This window comes from Zootoca vivipara, chromosome 6, assembly GCF_965207765.1.
Source record: "Zootoca vivipara chromosome 6, rZooViv2.hap1.1, whole genome shotgun sequence".
NCBI lineage: Eukaryota > Metazoa > Chordata > Lepidosauria > Squamata > Lacertidae > Zootoca > Zootoca vivipara.
The window spans coordinates 12,930,457-12,950,271 of record NC_142589.1 but is presented as its reverse complement, the minus strand read 5'-3'; the positions used below and the strand labels follow the sequence as shown (position 1 = coordinate 12,950,271).

Here is a 19,815-nt window from a genome sequence, read left to right as displayed (position 1 = left end):
GATTACAGTAGAGAGAAAATCAATTGAAGTTCATCATAAAATCAGAATGCTTACTTAAAATAGCTGCTGAATTAAACCAAATGTCTGAAGTTTAATAGGGAAGAGCCTGTCTGATATCAGCTGGGAGGGAGTTCTGCAGAAACTGTTCTGAACTCATGGCTCCTGTTAGATGTGAGCTGTGTGTCCGAGCCTTTGTGGGGTGGGCACAAACAGTGACTCCTTAAGCCCTCAGTGATTGGGCAGGGATATAAGGAATCAGGCAGTCCTTAAAGTATCCTGGACCCAAGTTGTTAAGGGCCTTGTAAATTAAGACAAGAGCCATGAAGCTAGCCTGGTAGCCACATGGGTATGTATGTCTGTGGAATGCTTGAATAGCTTGAACAACCTTTTCTATCTGCAGGGGGCTGTTCTACTATGATCCTGCAGGAACATAAGAGACTGCTTCCTGGGAAACTCTGCCTTCACTTTTTCCAGGGGTTGAAGTTGTGTGGACTCATAGTCCTGCATTTCTGCTTGCGCCCTCTCCATGGCTAGCAACATTTCAAATTATGCAAAAGAAGAGAGGGCATGCACATGACACAATTCACATTATTTATAGACAAGTGGTGGAATTTGGCTTTTTGTGGTGCTGAATTGTGACTTGCCTTACTGTGGTGCAATGCAGTCCTGCACATCTGGTTCTCATCACGCTCTTCAGACCCTCCCCCTTTCTGGTAATTGTGAGAGGAGAACAGGCTGCCTCACCTTATTTTTGAGGTGTAGGCCATTGTATGGGTTTTTTGTTAGGATGCTGTTTCCCATTAATCCTTTGGAAGGAAAGTTGGTTAAATGCTCTCTCTGATTATGCGGGTGTCTCTTCTTTCTCTCATCAGGGTGCTTGCTCTCTCCTTTTTCTCCTCTGCAGATACATTCCCGCTATTGTTGACCACACTGCAGGTCTACCTTGCCAGGGGACGTTTCTGCTTCACCAGGTACTCTGATGCTTGAATCTGAGGGCCTGCTAAATTGCCAGGTCTTCTGTCTGTAAGCAGAAAGACATCTTATCATTCAAGAGCACGAGAAGAGGCTGCTGGATCAGGCCAGTGCCCCATCCAGGCCAGCATCCTGTTCTCACAGTGGTATTCAGAAGCATTAGTACCTCCCACTGTGGCTGTAGAACATAGCTATTGTGACTACTAGCCATTGATAGCCTTATCCACCATAAATTTGTCCAATCTTATTTTATAACCCTCCAAGTTGGTGGCTGTCACTGCCCCCTGTGGGAGTGAGTTCCATAGTTTAACTGTGTGCTGAGTGAATAAGCTGTTTCTTTTATCTGCCCTGAATCTTCCAGCATTCAGCTTCCAACTCCAGCTCCCATCAACCTGATTGGCTGGGGGCTGATTGGAGCTGGAGTCCAGCAACCTTCAAAGGGTCTCAGGTTTCCCACCCTACATCCGACCAGCTAATTGTTGCAGCCCTGCTGTAAATCTGCAGGGGAGACATGTTTTGCTTCTTCAATTCCTCCAGGGAATCCAGCGCCGGATCACAGTCACCATCATCCATGAGAAAGGAAACGAGCTACACTGGAAGGATGTGCGAGAGCTGGTGGTTGGTAAGTTCTCCTCCCTCTCTTTTCTTCTCTTACCAAACTGGTTGAATATGCGGAGTTGGACAATTTATCAGAAAAAAATGAAAAATAAACCAAAACATGAATTCATTTCTAAGTGGGAAGTAGTTAAAATATATTTGAAAATAATTGTCGCAATCTAAACTCTGTTGTAGCATTCAAATAACATCTGTAGTAGTTGGTAGTAAGAATTGAGACCACAGATAATTAAATATTTATTTTTGCTTTAGGCTTTGATAACAATCTGACAAGTTTTGGCAATAAACTAATAATGAATATGTGAAATATGGAGTGGGTGAGAATTTTATGTAAAGTAAGAAGATATTATTTATTCTATTCTATTAGATTATTATTATTTATTTCTTTTAGTTCATTCGTTTTATATTTTTGTATTAATGGATGCTGTTTCTTTTGTTTATTTCAATTAAGCAAATAAAATTACATATATACATATGAAAGAAAAGAAAAGCAAAATAGAAACGAAATTAGCAAAATAAATCAGCTTTATTCAGACATTGGCCTGGTTGGCTTGTATTGCCAAGCAATTAGGGTTATGTGCTTGAACCTCTCCCATCTCCTCTGCAAGAACACCAAGAGCATCTGCTTCCATTAAAGATGCTGTTCCATGTGGAGACCCATGGAGAAATTCACACTCCCAATCTCACTGAAAGGTCATGCAGCCTTCCACCTGGACACTGCTTCTGCCTAGTGTGGCTCTAAGCTAAATAAATTCCCATCCTGCATTTTGACTCCCTCCACTTTTTCTTCAGGGCGCATCAGAAACAAAGCCGAAGTAGATGAAGCTGCGGTGGATGCGATCCTGTCTCTGAATATCATCTCTGCAAAATACCTGAGAACTTCCCACAGCTCTAACAGGTAAAAGGATTTCCACAACAGCCTGCCTGGCAAGGCGGAACCCTCTCCTCTTGACTCACCTAGGTCAGATACTTGAAGCTGTACGCCAGAAAGGACCCCCAAGCCTAAATCCTTGTATCCTGAGCCAATGTGGATTGAAATTAAAATAAAACAACTCAGAAGAAAGGGTTCGGAAAGTAGTTCCACCCTGGAAGAATTAATGTTTATTTGCTTAAAAGTCATGGGGTAGAAGGACATGTTAGCTGTTAGTCTCTATTGTTTAGGCATCCTGGACACAACTCCCTCCCCCACCCCCTTTTTGGACAACAGCAGGGATGGGGATGATACAGCCCTCCAGGTGTTCGTTGAACTACAACTCCTACCACCCATTGGCCATGATTCCTGAGGCTGATGGGAGTTGGAGTCCCAACAACAGCTTCCTCTTCCCTGACTAGACAAAAGCTTGCAGGTGTGGTGCTGCCCTCTTGTGTCATTAAATGGGTACTGACACTAGACTAGTGTCAGTACTGACACTAGACTAGTGTCAGTACTGACACTATCAGCTCACATCCACACGCAAGGACTCTTGTGCCGCTTTTAACAGCCATGTATGCCCCTGCCCTGCAAATAACCATCATGGGAAATGTAGTTTGTTAAGGGTGCTTAATTGTAGCTCTGCAAAGTGCGGAGTCTCCTAACACTCTTGACACCCTTAACAAAGTACACTTCCCAGGATTCTTTGGCAGAGAAGCCTAGTAGTATAAGTTTGCTTTAATAGTATGGTGTGGACATTTGGCTAAGTCAAAGGTTTAGCTCAGGGTTTGGCTCATTCTTTGGGGATGTGGGAGCAGTAACAATTTATTTTGTGCTTTTTTAAAAAAGTGTTATCTATGAATGTGGGTTTCTTTGGGTTGCTGCTTGCCTATCCTTTCTTTTTATTTTTCTGTTTTCTTTGTCTGCTTGTTTCTTCTCCCTCTCTGCTGTTCTTGCTTTGGGCTGCACTAATAAAAGCTTTCTGTGTCTTCACAGGCTCTTCCTTGATAAGGATATGCCTAGGTATTTTCAGTTTGTTTTCCTTTGTGCATACAGCTTCTGGCTTCAGCAGAATGCTTTTATGCCTCTCCCCTTTCCCACCAGTAGTTAGTCCTTAGCAAATCTCCTAGCTCTGCTGTGTGATTCGAGTATTCTGTCTCCTCTTCCTTTCCCCACTGTGTTCAGGAGGCAACAGATGCTCCATTTGTCAGCTGAACAAATGAAAAACACACATGGGGCCCTCTTTTCCTCCTTGTGTTCCTTGTACTCTCTCACATTGTGGTTTCTCAATTAAGATCTGGTTACCCTTTTTGTTTCCATGCTGGCTAGTCTATCCTAGGAGTCACTGTTGCACACAAGAATAATATTAGTAGCAACAATAATAATAAATAATTGTATATTGCTGTCTTATGAGGCACATGCCCCACGTAGTTTTAGATGTAGTTCCAAAAGCTTCTGCTTTTATTGCTGGGAGAAGACCACTACCTCTGACCAAAGAAGGGAGGCTTTTCACAACATGCTTGTCAGTGGTCTGCTCAGAGGTCCATTTTTAAAAAAAACCATGGGTTTGTTTCTGTTCTGTTCCCTTCAGGACTTTCTACCGTTTCGAGGCAGTCTGGGACAGTTCCCTCCATAACTCCCTCCTTTTGAACCGGGTGACCCCCTATGGAGAGAAGATCTACATGACCCTCTCAGCTTACCTGGAGGTGAGTTATCTCATGTCCCCCACAATTGTTGGATCTGGAATCAGGTGGAAGAAAATACCTGACAGAGGGTGGTACCCAGTGTAGTCCTAGAACACTTGCACACTGGTTTAGTTGAGAGGGTAAACAGTCGCATGGCTCTTTTTTCCTTCCAGCTGGACCACTGCATCCAGCCAGCTGTCATCACCAAGGATGTCTGCATGGTTTTCTACTCTCGAGATGCCAAGATTTCACCCCCTCGCTCACTGCGCAGTCTCTTTGGCAGTGGCTATTCCAAATCCCCAGATTCGTAAGTTGAATAAGTTGTGTCATGATATGAGCATTGTGCGTATGGGCTGAGGGGCGTAGATTCTGAATGGATCAGCTTTATGTTTTGCAGGGATTGTTGATTAAATGAAGTGTGGAGATGGGTTTCTCCCAGTGGTATTGTTGTCCAGGGTCCATTATAATCTGAGTGTAATGAATTTGTAGTGTAATGATTTCCTATCTGTAGTGTGAATGTGGGTGGGTGGCATATATATTTATGTTTAGGATATATCCTATTTATCTACAATATGTCTGGAGTGGGGAACCTGTCATCCTCCAGATATTATCAGACTACAACTCCCATCAATCCCAGCCAGCATGGTCAATGGTCAGGGATTAGAGCAGGCTTCCTCAAACTCAGCCCTCCAGATGTTTTTGGCCTACAACACCCATGATCCTTAGCTAGCAGGACCAGTGGTCAGGGATGATGGGAACTGTAGTCTCAAAACATCTGGAAGTCCGAGGTTGAGGAAGCCTGAATTAGAGCTCCCTCTGTTTTTTATTTAAACCAGACATTTTCACTCAGAACCGTGAGATTCTGGACTCTGCTGGCTGGAGCTGATGGGCTTTGTAGTCCAAAATATTTCGAGGGTACCAGGTTGTTGAAGGCTGCTTTATCTTCTTTATATCTGAAACTATTATTTTATTTTCTCTGCTTTATTCTGTGCAAACAGCAATCGAGTCACTGGGATCTATGAGCTGAGCTTATGCAAGATGGCAGACACAGGAAGCCCAGGTAAGAGGAAGGCACAGCTTTCCACATTATCATAAAAGTGTGCACACAGTCACATTCATACAGGTATTTGTTGGTTTTTTAGCTATATTTGTTTATTCTGCAAAGGCACTTTTCATTTTTTAGAACCTTCGGAGGGACAGGATGGAAAAGGGAGAAGAAAACAATAAGCAAATTGAGGCAGCCCAAACTTTCATAATGTTACATAATGAAGTGATATAATGACCAGATGGAATGGCCAGTGTAGGACAGTTCTTGGGGGGGAGTGGGAGCTGAAAGGTTATTGGCCCCAGCCAGGCCAACAGAGGAGGCCTCCCTTGTTGGCTGCTGATGAGAGAGGAGGAGCCAAACAAAAGTCAGCTGGTCCTTAGCAGGTCAACAGAGAGGGCTGTGCTCTCACCTGGTTCCGCTGCAGCCAGGTGGTGCTATTTATTGTGTGGGAGTATGACAGGGAGGAAACCAGGAAACCACTGAGGTGGCCAAGAGATTTGGCAGGAGCGCGAGGTATGACTTGTGGGGTGAACAGGGAGTGGCGATGTCGGCTCCTGACCACCAGTATGAATTCCTTTGGGTGACTGTTAACTTGAGCCACTTCATTGCTCAGGGATGCAGAGGAGGAGGAGGAAAGTCCTGGACACTTCTGTGGCCTACGTCCGTGGAGAAGAGAACCTGGCTGGGTGGAGGCCCCGTGGAGACAGCCTCATCCTGGAGCACCAGTGGGAGCTGGAGAAGCTGGAGCTGTTGCACGAGGTATGTGTTGAGCAGTGGCCTTGAAAGAACTGGCCTTTGAGATTTCTGCAGGGTCCGGCTTTGTCATTTCCCACCCACCCGTGAGATGTAGCTGCCAAAAACTGCTAGTTAAGCTGCCTGATACTTATTTAGCTGCCTTGTAATCTCCACATGCTTCCCTTTACTACTTAGCTGTTCTGATTTGGAGTCTCAGTCCCCGAATCCTTGGAACAAACACTATGTGGTTTGGCAGGGATGTAAGAAGAGTTTGTGATGCAAAAGCCAGAGAGAGGAGGACCACCTTGGACACTGTAATGGCTTTTCTTCAATTAACCACACCAGATGTGATGTTTAAGTCAGCTTTATTTTGGTTATAGCAACAGCCACTGGGGAATGAATTCCAAAGGCCTCTATTGACAGATCACCTTCTATAAGCATACATATTAACACATCTAAGCATGTGCGTGCTTTCTAGGTCAACAGGCAGCGATCACAGTTAGGTATTTAGGCAATGAACTTATCAGAAGAGCAAAAAGTAACATCACAGGAACAGAGGAAGAACAAGGCCATAAACCTATCCATCAATGTCAGCAAATTCCTTCACGTCTTCACAGATCTCTTGATTCTTTTTACATCATCCTCTCCCCAACATCATAGAATTATAGAGTTGGAAGGGATCCCACAGGTCATCTATTTCAATCCCCTGCAATGCAGGAATCTCACCTAAAGCATCCATGGCAGATGGCCGTCCAAACACTGCTTAAAAACCTCCAAGGAAGGAGAGCCCACCAACTTCCAAGGGAATCCATTCCACTGTTGAACAGCTCTTACCATCAGAAGGTTCTTCCTGGTGTTTAGTCAGAATCTCCTTTCTTGTAACTTGAATCCATTGGTTTGGGTCCTACCCTCTGGAGCAGGAGCAAAGTAGCTTGCTCCATCCTCCATGTGACAGCTAGATATTTGAAAATGGCTATCATACATCTTAGGCTATCTATCATTGTATGTATCAATAATTTCTCCACTGCAGCTGATACCATTTCTCTTGTTCTTCAGGTCGAGAAGACTCGCCACTTCTTGCTGCTGCGGGAGAAGCTGGGTGACAGCATCCCCAAGTCCCTGAGTGACTCGCTGTCCCCGAGCCTCAGCAGCGGCACCCTCAGCACCTCCACCAGCATCTCCTCCCAGATCTCCTCCACCACCTTTGAGAGTGCTGTCACGCCCAGCGAGAGCAGCGGCTACGACTCAGCAGACATTGAGAGCCTGGTGGATCGGGAGAAAGAGCTGGCCACCAAGGTACAAAGCCCATGTCCACAATGCTGCAGTTGAATACCAGAAGGTGTCAAGGTTTTATTCTCTGAGGAAGGTTAATCCCAGAGAGTACTCAAGGCTACCCCACAAACATGCTGTCTCAGCAGGGAATTTAAACCCACACCAGCAGCCTTTTGTTTCTACACATCCTTTTGCCACCCCTAACTTTTGAATACCTAAAACCAGCAAAACACACAAGTTGCTCTACTTGCTACACAGCTTTGGAGGCTTATGTGGGTCTGAAGCATTTTTGCTGCTAGGGTGTGAATGGACGTGGTTAGCTAGCGTCTGGCATTAAATACGTGGAACCCTCTTGCAAAATCTTTTCAAGACCACACATTTTTTTCTGGTCTACACTTCAGTGGAGGCTGGTCCACTGGGGAGAATTGGGCAATACCCCCCCCCAAAAAAACCTCAGCAAGCTCCCATTTATTTACATCTGCTTAGAAGGATGCTCTGCTTGTCATAGACTCTATGTCCATCCAGCTAGGTTTCACTGCCTTTTGCTGTACCAATTCTGAGGGGCACCAACCACATTAGACAGCCTCCCAGTGGACTCAGCTGTGGGTTAGGTTGAAGGCCAGCTGCCTCCCATCTCCTCCTTTGTCCCCAGGGCTAACAGAGATGCTTCTTTCTTCTCTTCTAGTGCCTGCAGCTTCTTACTCACACTTTCAACCGTGAATTTAACCAGGTCTACAACAGCATCAGTGATTGTAAGGTAGGTTTGCAAAACGTTAAGAGGAAAAATGCAGGACATTTAGCACTGGGGTGGAAATGCTCAAACTACTACTCAGCAGACACCGAAAGCCTGATGGATTGGGAGAAAGAGCTGATCAACAAGGTACAAAGCCCACGGCAGTGTCCAAAATGCTGTTTGAAAACCCCTCCTATCCAGTGTCCTGTGAGATTTCTTGGAGTTTCTGTTTGACCACCCCATGCAGTACTGTTCTTTTATTTTTTTATTTAAAAATCCTGGCAGGCTCTGTAGAGCTCACCGCCAACTTCTTGTGTTCTTCCAGCTGTCCGATATCTCTCCAATTGGGCGGGACCCATCGGTATCAAGTTTCAGCAGCGCCACCCTCACGCCTTCCTCGACCTGCCCCTCCTTGTCTGATTCAAGATGCAACTCAGTGGACCAAAAGTGAGTTGGTTGCCACCAATGATACATGTCCTGCCTCCACTGACAGAGGCAGGATGCCCTCGAGTACCAGTTTTCTGGGAACCACAAGTTGGGAAAGTGGTGTTGCCCTCAAGTTCTGCTTGAGAGTTTTCCCAGAGGCATCTGGTTGGCCACTGTGAGGACAGCATGCTGGACTAGATGGGACTTTGGACAAATCCAGCAGGGCTCTTCTTATGAGCTGATAGATGTTTCTGTTTCTGTTTCTTCTAAGATTCTGTCCCTCAGTAGACAATCTGCAGCCCTCTTCAGGCCTACTGAGCTTTTCCTCTGGGCTGTGAACTTATTTCACTCTTACCCACTGGACATTACTTTCCCTCTGCTAGTCCTGGTATATCCAGGCACTGGGTAATGCTAGGGCCTCGGGGGGGGGGGGGTCCTTGAATTGGTAGGGAAGGCCAAACCTCGGTGGTAGAGCATTGGTTTTGCGTGCAGAAGGTCCCAGGTGCAGTCCCCAATGACTTCTTCTAGTAGGGTTGGGAAAAGCACCTTGAATGAAGCCTTGGAAAGTCTCTCCCAGTCTATGCACACAGTCCTGAGCTAGATAGACCATTGGTCAGGCTTAGTATAAGGCAGCTTCCTATGCACCTAGGTAACCAGCTACTTTTGGGCAGCTGCTCAAGAGGTGGGGCTAGCTTATCTGATCATGCCCATACTACTGCTTTTACGTCATTATTTTCTTTCTGCTTTTCCTTCCCATGTAGACTAGTGTCTTGAATACAAGCAGATGCTCCCAGTCTTTTTGCAGAAGAGACGGGAGAGCCTTATACATATAACCCTAGTGGTTTGGCAATACAAGCCAACCAGACCAGTGCCTGAATTAAGCAATTAAGCTGATTTCTTTGATTCTTCTGCCTCTCCAGCTGCTTGTTTTGAATGACAATCATTTGTTTTTCTTTCTTAATTAACAAAAGGACCCCAGAAGCAAATTCTCGTGCCTCCAGCCCTGGCCCAGAGGGGGAGCCACCCTTCCAGCTGATCCCACCCATTGAAGCCTCTTACCTGGCGAGAGCAGGCAAAAATGAGTTCCTGAACCTTGTTCCAGATATTGAGGAAATCAGGCCTGGGTGAGACATTCACACTGCAGTAGCTGCTAAAAAATAAAAACTCAACACATGTTCCGGAGCCAAGAGTAAAGCAGCAGCTACCCTTTTAACATGGGGGGGGGTACACACACAAATATGTGCATATGAAATTTGTTTCTATATATGTCAATGGGATTTGCAGTCACGATGAGTATTAGATTGATAGAATGATTGCCTTCCTTCCTCCCCTAGTAGCCCAGGGTGGCAAAAAGAGACACAATTTAAAGGCAACGAAAAACATTCTAAAACAGATTTAAACATTCTAAAACCAATTATGATTAAAAACATCTAAAAGCAGTTAAACAGTTTTTAAAATTCTAAAAGTAACTGCAAACAAAGACATCCTTCCGTCCATTGATCTCTGAGTTGCCACGAGAAGAATTCTCTAGCTACCTGGGTAAACAGGATTGCTTTCAGATTCCTCTTGAAAGTGAATAACAATGGAGACAGGTATAGCTCACTAGGGAGGGTGTTCCACAACTGGGAAGCCACCACTGAAAAGGGATGTTCTCTGCCTCAGGCCTTGGAGAGCTGCTGCCATTGAGCGCTAACACTCCTGGGCTAGGCCGTCCTGGTGTTGTTGGACTGCACTTCACATCACCCCTAGCAATCTGGCCTCTGCTGTTTAGGGCTGGTGGGCATTAAAATCCAATGAACACCTGCAGGGTCACAGGTTTCCCCATCCCTGATCTGACATTGCCTAAGTCCAGCCACTTTGAATGGCTTGAAAGTAAGCCTGGATGAGAATGCATGGCTTAAATTGAGGCTGGGCCCTCCTGGATGATGGCCAAGGTTCAGAGACGTTGGTAGTTATAGCTCAGCAACACTGGGAGGGCCACACAGGTTCCCCATCCCTGTTCAAAATAGCTATAGCTCTGCTGGCTGTCTCAGGATGGTGTTCATACAGCAGGAGAAAACATTGCTGAACTTTGCCAAGGAGTCTAGAAGGAACCATCTGGCCCTCTTGGTCTGTGAGCAGTGGATTCATTGCGGCACCTGGGGCCTTTTGGAGCCCATCTCCAGCCAGCTCCGTGTCTTTGAATGCTTTCCTCCTTGCCATTTCTTTCTAGCTCTGTGGTATCCAAGAAAGGCTACCTGAACTTCAAGGAGGCGCTCTCCCCATCGTGGGCCAAGCACTTTGTGGTGGTCCGGCGCCCCTACGTCTTCATTTACAACAGTGACAAGGATCCCATTGAAAGAGGGATTCTCAACCTCTCCACAGCTCAGGTGGAGTACAGTGAAGATCAAGAGGCCATGGTGAAGGTCAGTTGAATGGAGGGTGGGGACACTGCAATCCTCCCATAGGATGTAGGTCTATAGTGAAAGGGATAAGATCAGCTCCCTAGAGAGAAAGGCCTTTTCAGGCATTCATTTGCACCTACCAGGATGGGGTTGAGAAGGGAAAGAGTTCCACTTTCTTCCTATTTATGTGTCTTCTGGAAGAGTTGAATAGAAAACCCAGGGGGAAGAGGGAATGGAATATCAAAAGCTAGCATGGCTGGTTGGTTGACACTCTACACTGCAACTTTTTATTGGAATCCCCACATGTGCTAGAAGAATGCAGTAGCAGATGTTTCTGTACTCCTTTTTCCTAAATCAAATTGGGGTGATAAGGCCATGAGGGTGCTATACCCCCTCACACACACTCTCCAATACAGACCAGAAAGGATTTGTTTTGGCAGGGCCATTTAATTCACCCAAATCTTGGCCGCTGGGAGACAAAAGACTTTCCTGATCCCTTTGCAAATCGGGTATCAAATAGCTGCTTTAAGGGCTTCTGAGGATTTGCTGAGCAACTGCTTGCCTTTGTGATTCTAGACACCTAACACCTTTGCCGTCTGCACGAGGCACCGCGGAGTCCTCCTCCAGGCCATCAATGACAAAGATATGAATGACTGGCTGTATGCCTTCAACCCGCTTCTTGCTGGCACGATACGGTATGGCGTGGAGCCTTCCTCAGCCCGAGGGTCACCTTCCCTTGTGGGCAATGTTCTGTGGTGGGTGGAGCCAGGCAAAAAGTGGGTGGAGCTGTGACTCAGTCAAACAAGAGGTGTGATTACGTTCCAGCCAGGAACCATCTGGCCCTCTTGGTCAAAAGCCCTTGACAAGGGTGCAGGGCAGCGGGCAGTGAGTGGTGTGGCCGGGAGGTAGGATGTGGTCTGCAGAGAATCCTGAGGGCCGGGTAAATCCATATGTGGCCCCCAACCCTCAGATTCCTTGTTCCCACAGTGAGAAAAGAGGAGATAAAAAATGAGGGCTAGAAAGAACTGCAGTCTTGCTTATTTGCTCCTCCTTTCTCCCACACAGGTCCAAACTTGCCCGAAGACGCTCAGGACAGCTCAAATATTGAGTCTCTGGAGGGGTTCTCACCCGGTTCCCCAGCCCAAATCTCTTAACACGCCTTCTGATATAGATAGATAAAGCGTTACCTCTCATTTCTCTGTGATTCTTGAATTTCTCTCTCTTTCCTTGTATGCAACCCTGTGGCTTTAACATTCCTCGTCTCTCTCGCTGTCTCCCCACCATCCTCCCTTCAGCACTTTCTCCAGCTATTCTAAACCCTACCACCATCTTTTTATCACCCCTCCCCATGCACATACCTGTGCTGAAAATATTATTAGTAGCATGTGGCCAAACTGAAGAAAGTAACAAGGGGGAGGGGAGTGTTGGTGGTGACTTTCCAATTTATATGCACGACTTTTTTGGGCAAAAAAAAAGAAGGGACACCCCCTATTTTGTTTCTCTGGATGCCCTTTTTCTTCATTCCAATTGACTTTGTGCAGCTCTCTGTGATGTGTTTGTCTCTGTCTGGAATACTTTTGTTTTGGAAGTCTCTGCACTGCTGCTGCTTTCAAGGCGAGGTCCTCTGCTCATCGGCGAATGCAGCTCTTTGTCCACACCTGGAGTGTGACCAAGATATTTCAAATCTCCTTTTGTGAACACAGGCTTGCTGGCAAATTTGGACCACTTTCCCACCCTGCCTACTTTGGCTTTTAAGACTTGTTACTTTTAATTTTTAGATTTCAGGGCCGCCTCCCTGCCTCATGGCTCACCACCTTTGCCCGTGTCATAAAGGGGGAACCTGCTACAGCCAGACAGGGCTGACCCAAGACATTTTGTCCATCCCCGCCCCCCAGCCACTCCACATTCAGGAGCCAACTTGAATCTTCCTTCAGTGTTGGCAGGACCAGGCCATTGCATCTGCTGACAGCAAGCTACCTTAGAGAGCACCTGACAGGCTACATGACAAGCACACACACACACACACACACAGGGCTCTGTCCCCCCCAATACATTGCTACCTCTTCCTGCCCCCAGTTGGTTGCATCCAATGTTAGTCCTACTCAGAGTAGACTCACTGAAATTAATGGACACAATTAATGTAAGTTGATTTCAATGGGTCTGCTCTGAATTGCTTACAACTCTCCAGCTTCGGCTGCCTGAGGCAGCTGCCTTGCTCTGCCTATTGGTTGAGCTGGCCTTTCCAAGCTATCGCTTTTTGGAGTGCACCAGGCTCTGCTTTCTTCCCCTTGGCCTGTGTGTCACTCAATGCAAGCAAATGAATGAAACTACCTTTCGGATGCCTTTGATGCCCAGGTGCAAAAACCGTGCATTGCACGGGGAGATTAAGATTGATGGTTCCCGCCCTTGTGGTCTTCCTGTGTGCTGAGATGGGCCCCCATTGGCCTGAGCACACCTGCCACAGGCCCAAAGGTAGCTGGCCGAGCTGCGAAAATCCAGCTTGGCCAATGCTGGTCCCTTCTGTGCCGGAGTTCTTCAATATTGTGAGGCTGGTCCTGTCGTTAGGCAGAGCAATTTGACCTTCACAGGCAGGTGTTTTTTGGTGGGGATGGAGCAGTGGCAGTTAGGTTAACACAGAGGACAGAGCTCTGGGTTTGTGCCCACGTGGGCTGCTCTGCACCTTCTCAGCTGCCCTGCTGCCCTCAGTCACCATGAATGACACCTACAATCCCCGCTTGAAGTAAGAGCTCACTGCTTGCCCCACCAGCTTCTGCACATAGGAAGTATGGGGCAAGGTGTCCTTTGCTTCAGGCAGCAGAATGCTTCCGGCCACCCCCATTTTCCCACCTGCGTCTCCAGAAGGGTGAAGAAAGGCAGGATATCTCTGATGGCTCCTTTAAGAACAGGTCAAGGGCTCTGAAAATTGGGATTCAATGTGGTTGTATCCTCTTGGAAGAAGGTTTTTTTAAAACTTTACAAAAACTTGGCTTTTGTAGGGTATTGCTTTAAAACCCATCAGCCCCCTCTAAAAATAAATAAATAGACTCTTTTAAAAACCCAAATCATTATGCACTTTTTTTAAAAAAAGCCAAATCAATATAACCTTTGCCAGCCTGGTGCTCTCCAGATGTTTTGGATGCCAACTTCCACCAGCCAGCACAGGGCTAATGGGAGTTGTCCAAAACATATGGAGGGCACCAAGTCGGCAAAGGCTGAGATGTGAGCAAAAGAGCTGTATTGGGGTCCTTGTGCTTCAGGAAGAGGATTGAAACAAAATGAATTCCCTACACCTCTGCTTTCTGCTGCATACAAAACATATAATCTGAACTAACAAACCTGTTTACACGCTCTCCCTTTTTAATCATTTTGTGTGTCTGAGTAGGAGAGGTTTTTAATTTAGGAACAAACACCCCTCTCTGGAACTCTTCCACTCATCCTGCAGATTGTAAACATTTTGTGCAATTTGGTAGCCAAGGGAGGTTCACTTTATGCTGGCATGAAGCAGCCAGTCTCACCTAGGTATGCTGGGTTCTAGGTCTCCCCACATAAATGATCTTGTTCTAGTTGTCTCTTAGGTCTAGTTTTGTGGGAACACCGGCTGAGATTATTAAGTAGTGTTTGGGGCTGTGCCACTTGAGATCACAAGCTGGGTCCCTGCACAAATAGATGCTTGTGCCTGTCAAAATAGTTCCCTGAACATAGAAAACCAGAATATTCTAACCCTTTCCCCTGACATGCTAGCTTTTGGCATGCTGGGAATTATTTTACATGGTGGAACATTTCATCATGCAGGCCTATGTCTAAAGTCTGAAGCAGTGCAGGCAGTCCTCATGCTCTGTATGTAAGAACCACAATTAAGTCTTCTTGAGCTCCCCACTAAAGATTCTAAGTTTCTCTTTCTTGTGAGGTGAACTTGTGTTGTTAGGCTGATTTTTCTTCAGAGGGGCCATCTTTGCCCTCCTCTTTCTCCTTTCCAAGCTGGCTTTTACTCCTGTGGCTCACTGTGATCAAGGAGGTGATTTAAAGAGCAATTTCAACCTTGTGGTTCAGAGGAACCAAATTTGCATGTTGGCATTTTTTTATGCAGCTTATAAAAGCCATCTAGTTTGGGGTCAGCTCAGGGAGGGAGTTTACCTACAAACCACCGTACTGAACAGAGACATGCAGGCTTTAAGCACCAAGGATTTTTTTCATCAACAGAGCAACCTCGCTGCATTATTTTTTGGGGGTGGGGGAGGAAATGTTTTGGCTCTGCCATGTGACATCAGGGAGTGCGCAGTGGTGCAGCACCAGGACAGATGGGGCTTTCTTTAACATTACCCTCCTCTCTCTCTCTCTCTCTCTCTCTCTCTCTCTCACACACACACACACACACACTCTCTCTCTCTCTCATATAACTTATATGCTCAGGTTGGAACTCCTCCTGACACTTTCTGTGGGTCTTGTGCACAACCTCTGCGCAGGGAAAAAAAGGACCATCCTTGGAGGCCCAGATCATGGCATGGGGTCTGTTTGTTCAATGTGTTCTGATTGTGTACGTCTCAGCATAGTGATTAATGTTCCTTATACAACGGACTCCTCACTGCCAACATGTGTGCGCATCGATTGAGGCTGCTGGTTCAGGAGCTAAGCCGATTGTGCGATGGTTTTAATTATGGACTTAAAAGGTTTTATGTGGGGTGCTAAGTTGCCATATCTGCTGCCTCTGACCAGTAACAAAAGTGGGGTGAACTGTGTGGAACCAGGAAACACCCCCCAGGAGGACATTTCCTGGCAATATTATGTGTACACTAAGATAACTTTTTAATGTATTTGTTTTATTGTTTAAACTTGGAACAAAACTAGCCTGCAAAGTCTTTGCTTTGGGAAGGAGGCCACTATGGGGGGACTATAAATACAGGGGTTATGTATAAGCATTAAGGGGGCTCTTCTTAAGCAGGAAGAGCAAGTGGATGGTAGTGGAAACCAGGTGTGTCATAGCATACTCAGAAGCTGGGAATTGTAGTGTCTTATGTAAAGGTCATATCTCTACTAGGTCAGCTTAGGTTAGTTTATATATGTAGCTCAGGTCGGCAAGAGGGCAAACATCCATTCTAAGCCACTGCTGCATTGGCTGTTACAAGAGCAGAGCTGTAATCTGCTTTGGAAACAAAGTGACACAAAATTGTTTTTTTCTTTTCACAGCCAGTCCCTGGTCAGGCATTTTGAGCAGTCCCTTGCCAATTATAAAATAGTTCCTCTTAGCCAAATGTCCCCCAAGCAAACAGAAATGAAATGTTTTCCCTTGCATCTTCAATTTGGTCCTACGTTTTCCACATTCCAGGAAAGGATGTGAACTGTGGGGAAAGGAGAAGGTGAGAATCCAACCAGAGAGGTGCCAAAGCTCTGTTCGCTGTCACAGTCCTAGAGTCAGCCAGCTCTTAGGACCTGCCTACCATCTGGAGGCTCTGCCCCATGCCATGGGCCAGCCAACCCACAGAGCATGGGGCTGCAAACACAGAGCAAGCTTTGAGATCACCTTTTGCACCTCCTGGGTGGGATTTCCACTTTTCTCAGTCAAAGAAACAATTTTTTTTCCTAATGAAAGCAAAAACTGACCAAGCTGGGAGTTGTAATGTTGGAACTTGAAAGTCATATATATATTTGTTGAATCATAACCTTCTGAACCTTTTAATATGGGTTTTCGTTTGAAGCAATGCACTTTAACCTTTCAGGCCAGTCCGCATTCAGGATGTTATGGAAGGGGGGGGAGGGGGTGTCAGGCTCCAAACCTGTGGGAAGGTTTCTCCAAACACCCCTCCCACAAATCCCCCTGAGGGCATTTCAAAGCAAAGACTTTATTCGCTGCTGCTTTACTGTCTAATAATTTACAGGGAATATTTAATTTGTTTTTGTTTTTAAAGTATATATAAAGTAATGTGTATTTATGCATCTGTAGTTTATATTGCACACTAAAAGTAGGGCGTCCTCTGGGCTGATCTGCCCCTTGGCATGCTCTGCCATCACTTAATACTGTCTATTACTGCCTATGCATCAAGTGGTACAGTCCTCCTCTGCATTAACAGCTGGCTGGATGTTTGTCATTCTCTTGGTTTTGTTTCTTTTTAACATGCTGCTTTAAAAGAACAGGAATAAAACTAATTTTTTTTGATGCTCTGAGGGTTTTTTTGTGAATGTATCTGAAACTGGACTTCACCTCGTGCATGTGGATATCACATTACTGCAGGATGGCTCACTTCACCTTCACCCTCACCCTCCTGCCCAAGTCCACGGACCCGTCAGTCCTTCTGACGTTACAGGAATGTATCGAGATTTGTGCTTCCTTATACTAGAAACATCAGCCATTGGTGGGGGGTGAGACAGAAGCAGATGTTTAATTTCTTTGGTTAAGGAGGCCATTTGCGAGTTTGAAGTGCAGTCACCGATGACCAGTCTGATAATACTTGAAAGAAGCCTTGTGGTTGTGCTGGCGTTCGTTTTATGGCCTGTACCCTTTTTTTGTTGTTGAGCAAGAGGGACAGCCCTGTCTCTTAGCGAAAGGGGAGGAGTTGTTCCGCCTTCTATATGGCTGACTCGTGGCCCTCATCCAGGGAGGCTCTGAGTGACGTCTGCTAAAGCTAGAGAAGATTACATGTGCTCATCCCACCCAGAACAGTTCTTGTGTGTTGTTTTCTTTCCCCCTATTTATTGACAACCTAAATTCCATGTGCTTTCCGCATACACGTCTTTCTCATAGGGCATTTGTATGTTTAAGTGGTTCCTTCTTCCCAATGCCCACAGACAAACATGCGCCTCGTTAACACAGACCACCCCTCCACCACCACAGTCACCTGCACAACATAGGTGGCCTTCTGGAACCGATCTCTTACCCCTTCTCTTTCATTTTTTTAAATTAAAAATCAGTCTTTCCCTGGTTGAAAGGAATACATTCACAACACTGTACATTTTTTTTATTAATTGACTTCGTTTTGTCTTTTTCTGTTCCTTCCCATGTTTTATTTTGTAAATATATCTGATGTTCGGAGCTTGGGTATACAAAATGTAAATATAGTTCATGTATTTGTACTAATTCTGATCCATCTTGCTGTATAGCCTTTAGGTGTGCAATGCAGATAACAATATCTAACTCCGTGTATGGTAACCTTGCACCACTGAACGAGGTGAAAAAAAATAAAGATTAAAAAGCCAGTGGATTAAACGAATTTCAGCTCCATGTGTCTTTTCTTACCTCCTCTTGCAAGAGGCTATTTGGGGCCCTCCAAATTGGTGGTTCTGTTTGTTTGTTTGTTTGTTTGTTTGCAGGTGTATCCTGCAATTTATTATTGGGAGCTCACGGGGCTTGAAAACACAATGACTCTGAAAGGGCACCAGATCCCTCCTCCTCTATACCAAGAAACTAAGTCCATCCTGCTAGCCTGTCCAACTGTACAGTACCTTAAATAGCCATAAGACATAAGCAGAGCCTGCTGATCAGGCCAATGGCTCATCTATTCCAGCAGCATCCTGATCCCACAGTGGCTGATCAGATGGGGTAGGGAGGGAAATAACTTTCTATACCAGTTTGAGATCCTTGGAGAAACAATGGAATATAAATGTAACAAATGAATTAACTTAAATAAGTAAAAATACATCTGGTATCACCAGCCTGAGATTTTCACCTACTGCTGAACTGTTACCAGACAGCTCACTCCCAGCATTCAGGACCAGTAGAACTAGAAAAGCTCTTAACCTGTGCTGGCTTAGTACCTACTTGGTAGAGCAGTGCACTTTTGAAACCACTAAAAACAACTGAGGGAAGGGGAAAGAGAATGTCCATACATGTTTCGATCTGCTCTTCTTTTATAGGAAAAAAACAAAGAATAGCTATGATTAGCCATCACTCATCATCTTGGGACTTGAAAGGTGATGCAGTGAGGATGCTAGCTACACCCTTAACACAGTGCAGTCTGTTAAACCATGAAACTCAACTCTCCAAACCAAGTGACTTTGAAAGAGGATTAGACAAATTCATGGAGAGGGCTACTGATGGCTATTGCTCTGTTGCTGGAAACCACAGAAGGGGAGTGTGTGCTTGTGTTCAGGTCCCGTTTGCCTACTTCCCATAACAATCCATGAATTAAGTTAGGCTGAGAGCCTATAACTGACCCAAAGTCACTGACTAACCCTCATCTTCCAGGCCCTAATCCAACACACCACTACACCACATACCGGCAAATCCAGGTAACCCAATTACAGCTGATGGGGAGGTCTTGCGCAACAAGCTCATTTCCCCTAAATACTGGACTAAATACTGTGGTAAGGAAAGTGATGGAGAAATGTGCTAGGGATTGTGGCATAACTCTTGCTTTGATGCAATGGTCATCTAAGCCCCTTGCAAACAAATTGGAATGAATGCTCATGAAATAACCAGTGTCAAATAATTTCACTGCAAACAGATCAGAATGAATGCTGAATAAACAGGCTTCCTGCAATTACCCTAGGTCAAATTTCTGAAAACACCCAGCAAGGAAACTTCAAACAGGGAACTGTCTGATCTTGTCAAAGGGATTTAAGTTACATAACCTCCAGAAACAAGGAAGAGAAATCCAGAGGGACCATGCCACACAAGTTAGAAATTGCCATTGTGAACATGCCTCTGGCACTCTGAGCATATGTGTGTATAAAACCATGTGCCTGGAATGACATGCGTGTGCTGCTGTGTTTGGTGGTTCAGCAGCCGAACATCTGCTGCTCAATGTAAGAAGCTGCCTCTGATTGGTCCAGGAAGACCAGAGCTCTTCAACCTCCTGCTACTGCTTTAATAATATTCTGTGGGGTGTGGGGAGTGTTGGGGATTCATAAAGACCCCTTTCTCCCTCTCTCCTCCCATAAAGTACTGTTTCCACCTCATGAAACTTGCTTCTGTAGGAATACCGGTAGTCACAACTCCGTGGTGGGACACCAGCTTTGCATTTGTTTGACTGCAAATCCATCCAATATTTTTGACAGGTGGGAAACTTTTTTCAGCTTGAAGCTCATATTCCCTTTCAGGGAAC

General features: G+C 45.6%; 1 protein-coding gene across 10 annotated transcripts in view; it reads left to right on the top strand.

Moving 5' to 3' along the window:
* Nucleotides 1-17,982, top strand: part of KIF1B (kinesin family member 1B) — a 132,450-nt gene extending 114,468 nt beyond the window's left edge. For all 10 annotated transcript variants that reach the window (XM_035118329.3, XM_035118326.3, XM_088671551.1 and 7 more), the window contains 14 exons: nt 905-971; nt 1,510-1,594; nt 2,380-2,485; nt 4,089-4,203; nt 4,356-4,489; nt 5,181-5,242; nt 5,844-5,989; nt 7,022-7,261; nt 7,923-7,994; nt 8,296-8,417; nt 9,368-9,520; nt 10,609-10,801; nt 11,357-11,475; nt 11,846-17,982. In XM_035118329.3, coding sequence (XP_034974220.3) covers nt 905-971; nt 1,510-1,594; nt 2,380-2,485; nt 4,089-4,203; nt 4,356-4,489; nt 5,181-5,242; nt 5,844-5,989; nt 7,022-7,261; nt 7,923-7,994; nt 8,296-8,417; nt 9,368-9,520; nt 10,609-10,801; nt 11,357-11,475; nt 11,846-11,888 — 1,657 coding nt within the window. In that variant the 3' untranslated portion in view covers nt 11,889-17,982. The remainder of the gene's footprint in view (nt 1-904; nt 972-1,509; nt 1,595-2,379; nt 2,486-4,088; nt 4,204-4,355; nt 4,490-5,180; nt 5,243-5,843; nt 5,990-7,021; nt 7,262-7,922; nt 7,995-8,295; nt 8,418-9,367; nt 9,521-10,608; nt 10,802-11,356; nt 11,476-11,845) is intronic.
* Nucleotides 17,983-19,815: the final 1,833 nt, after the last annotated feature.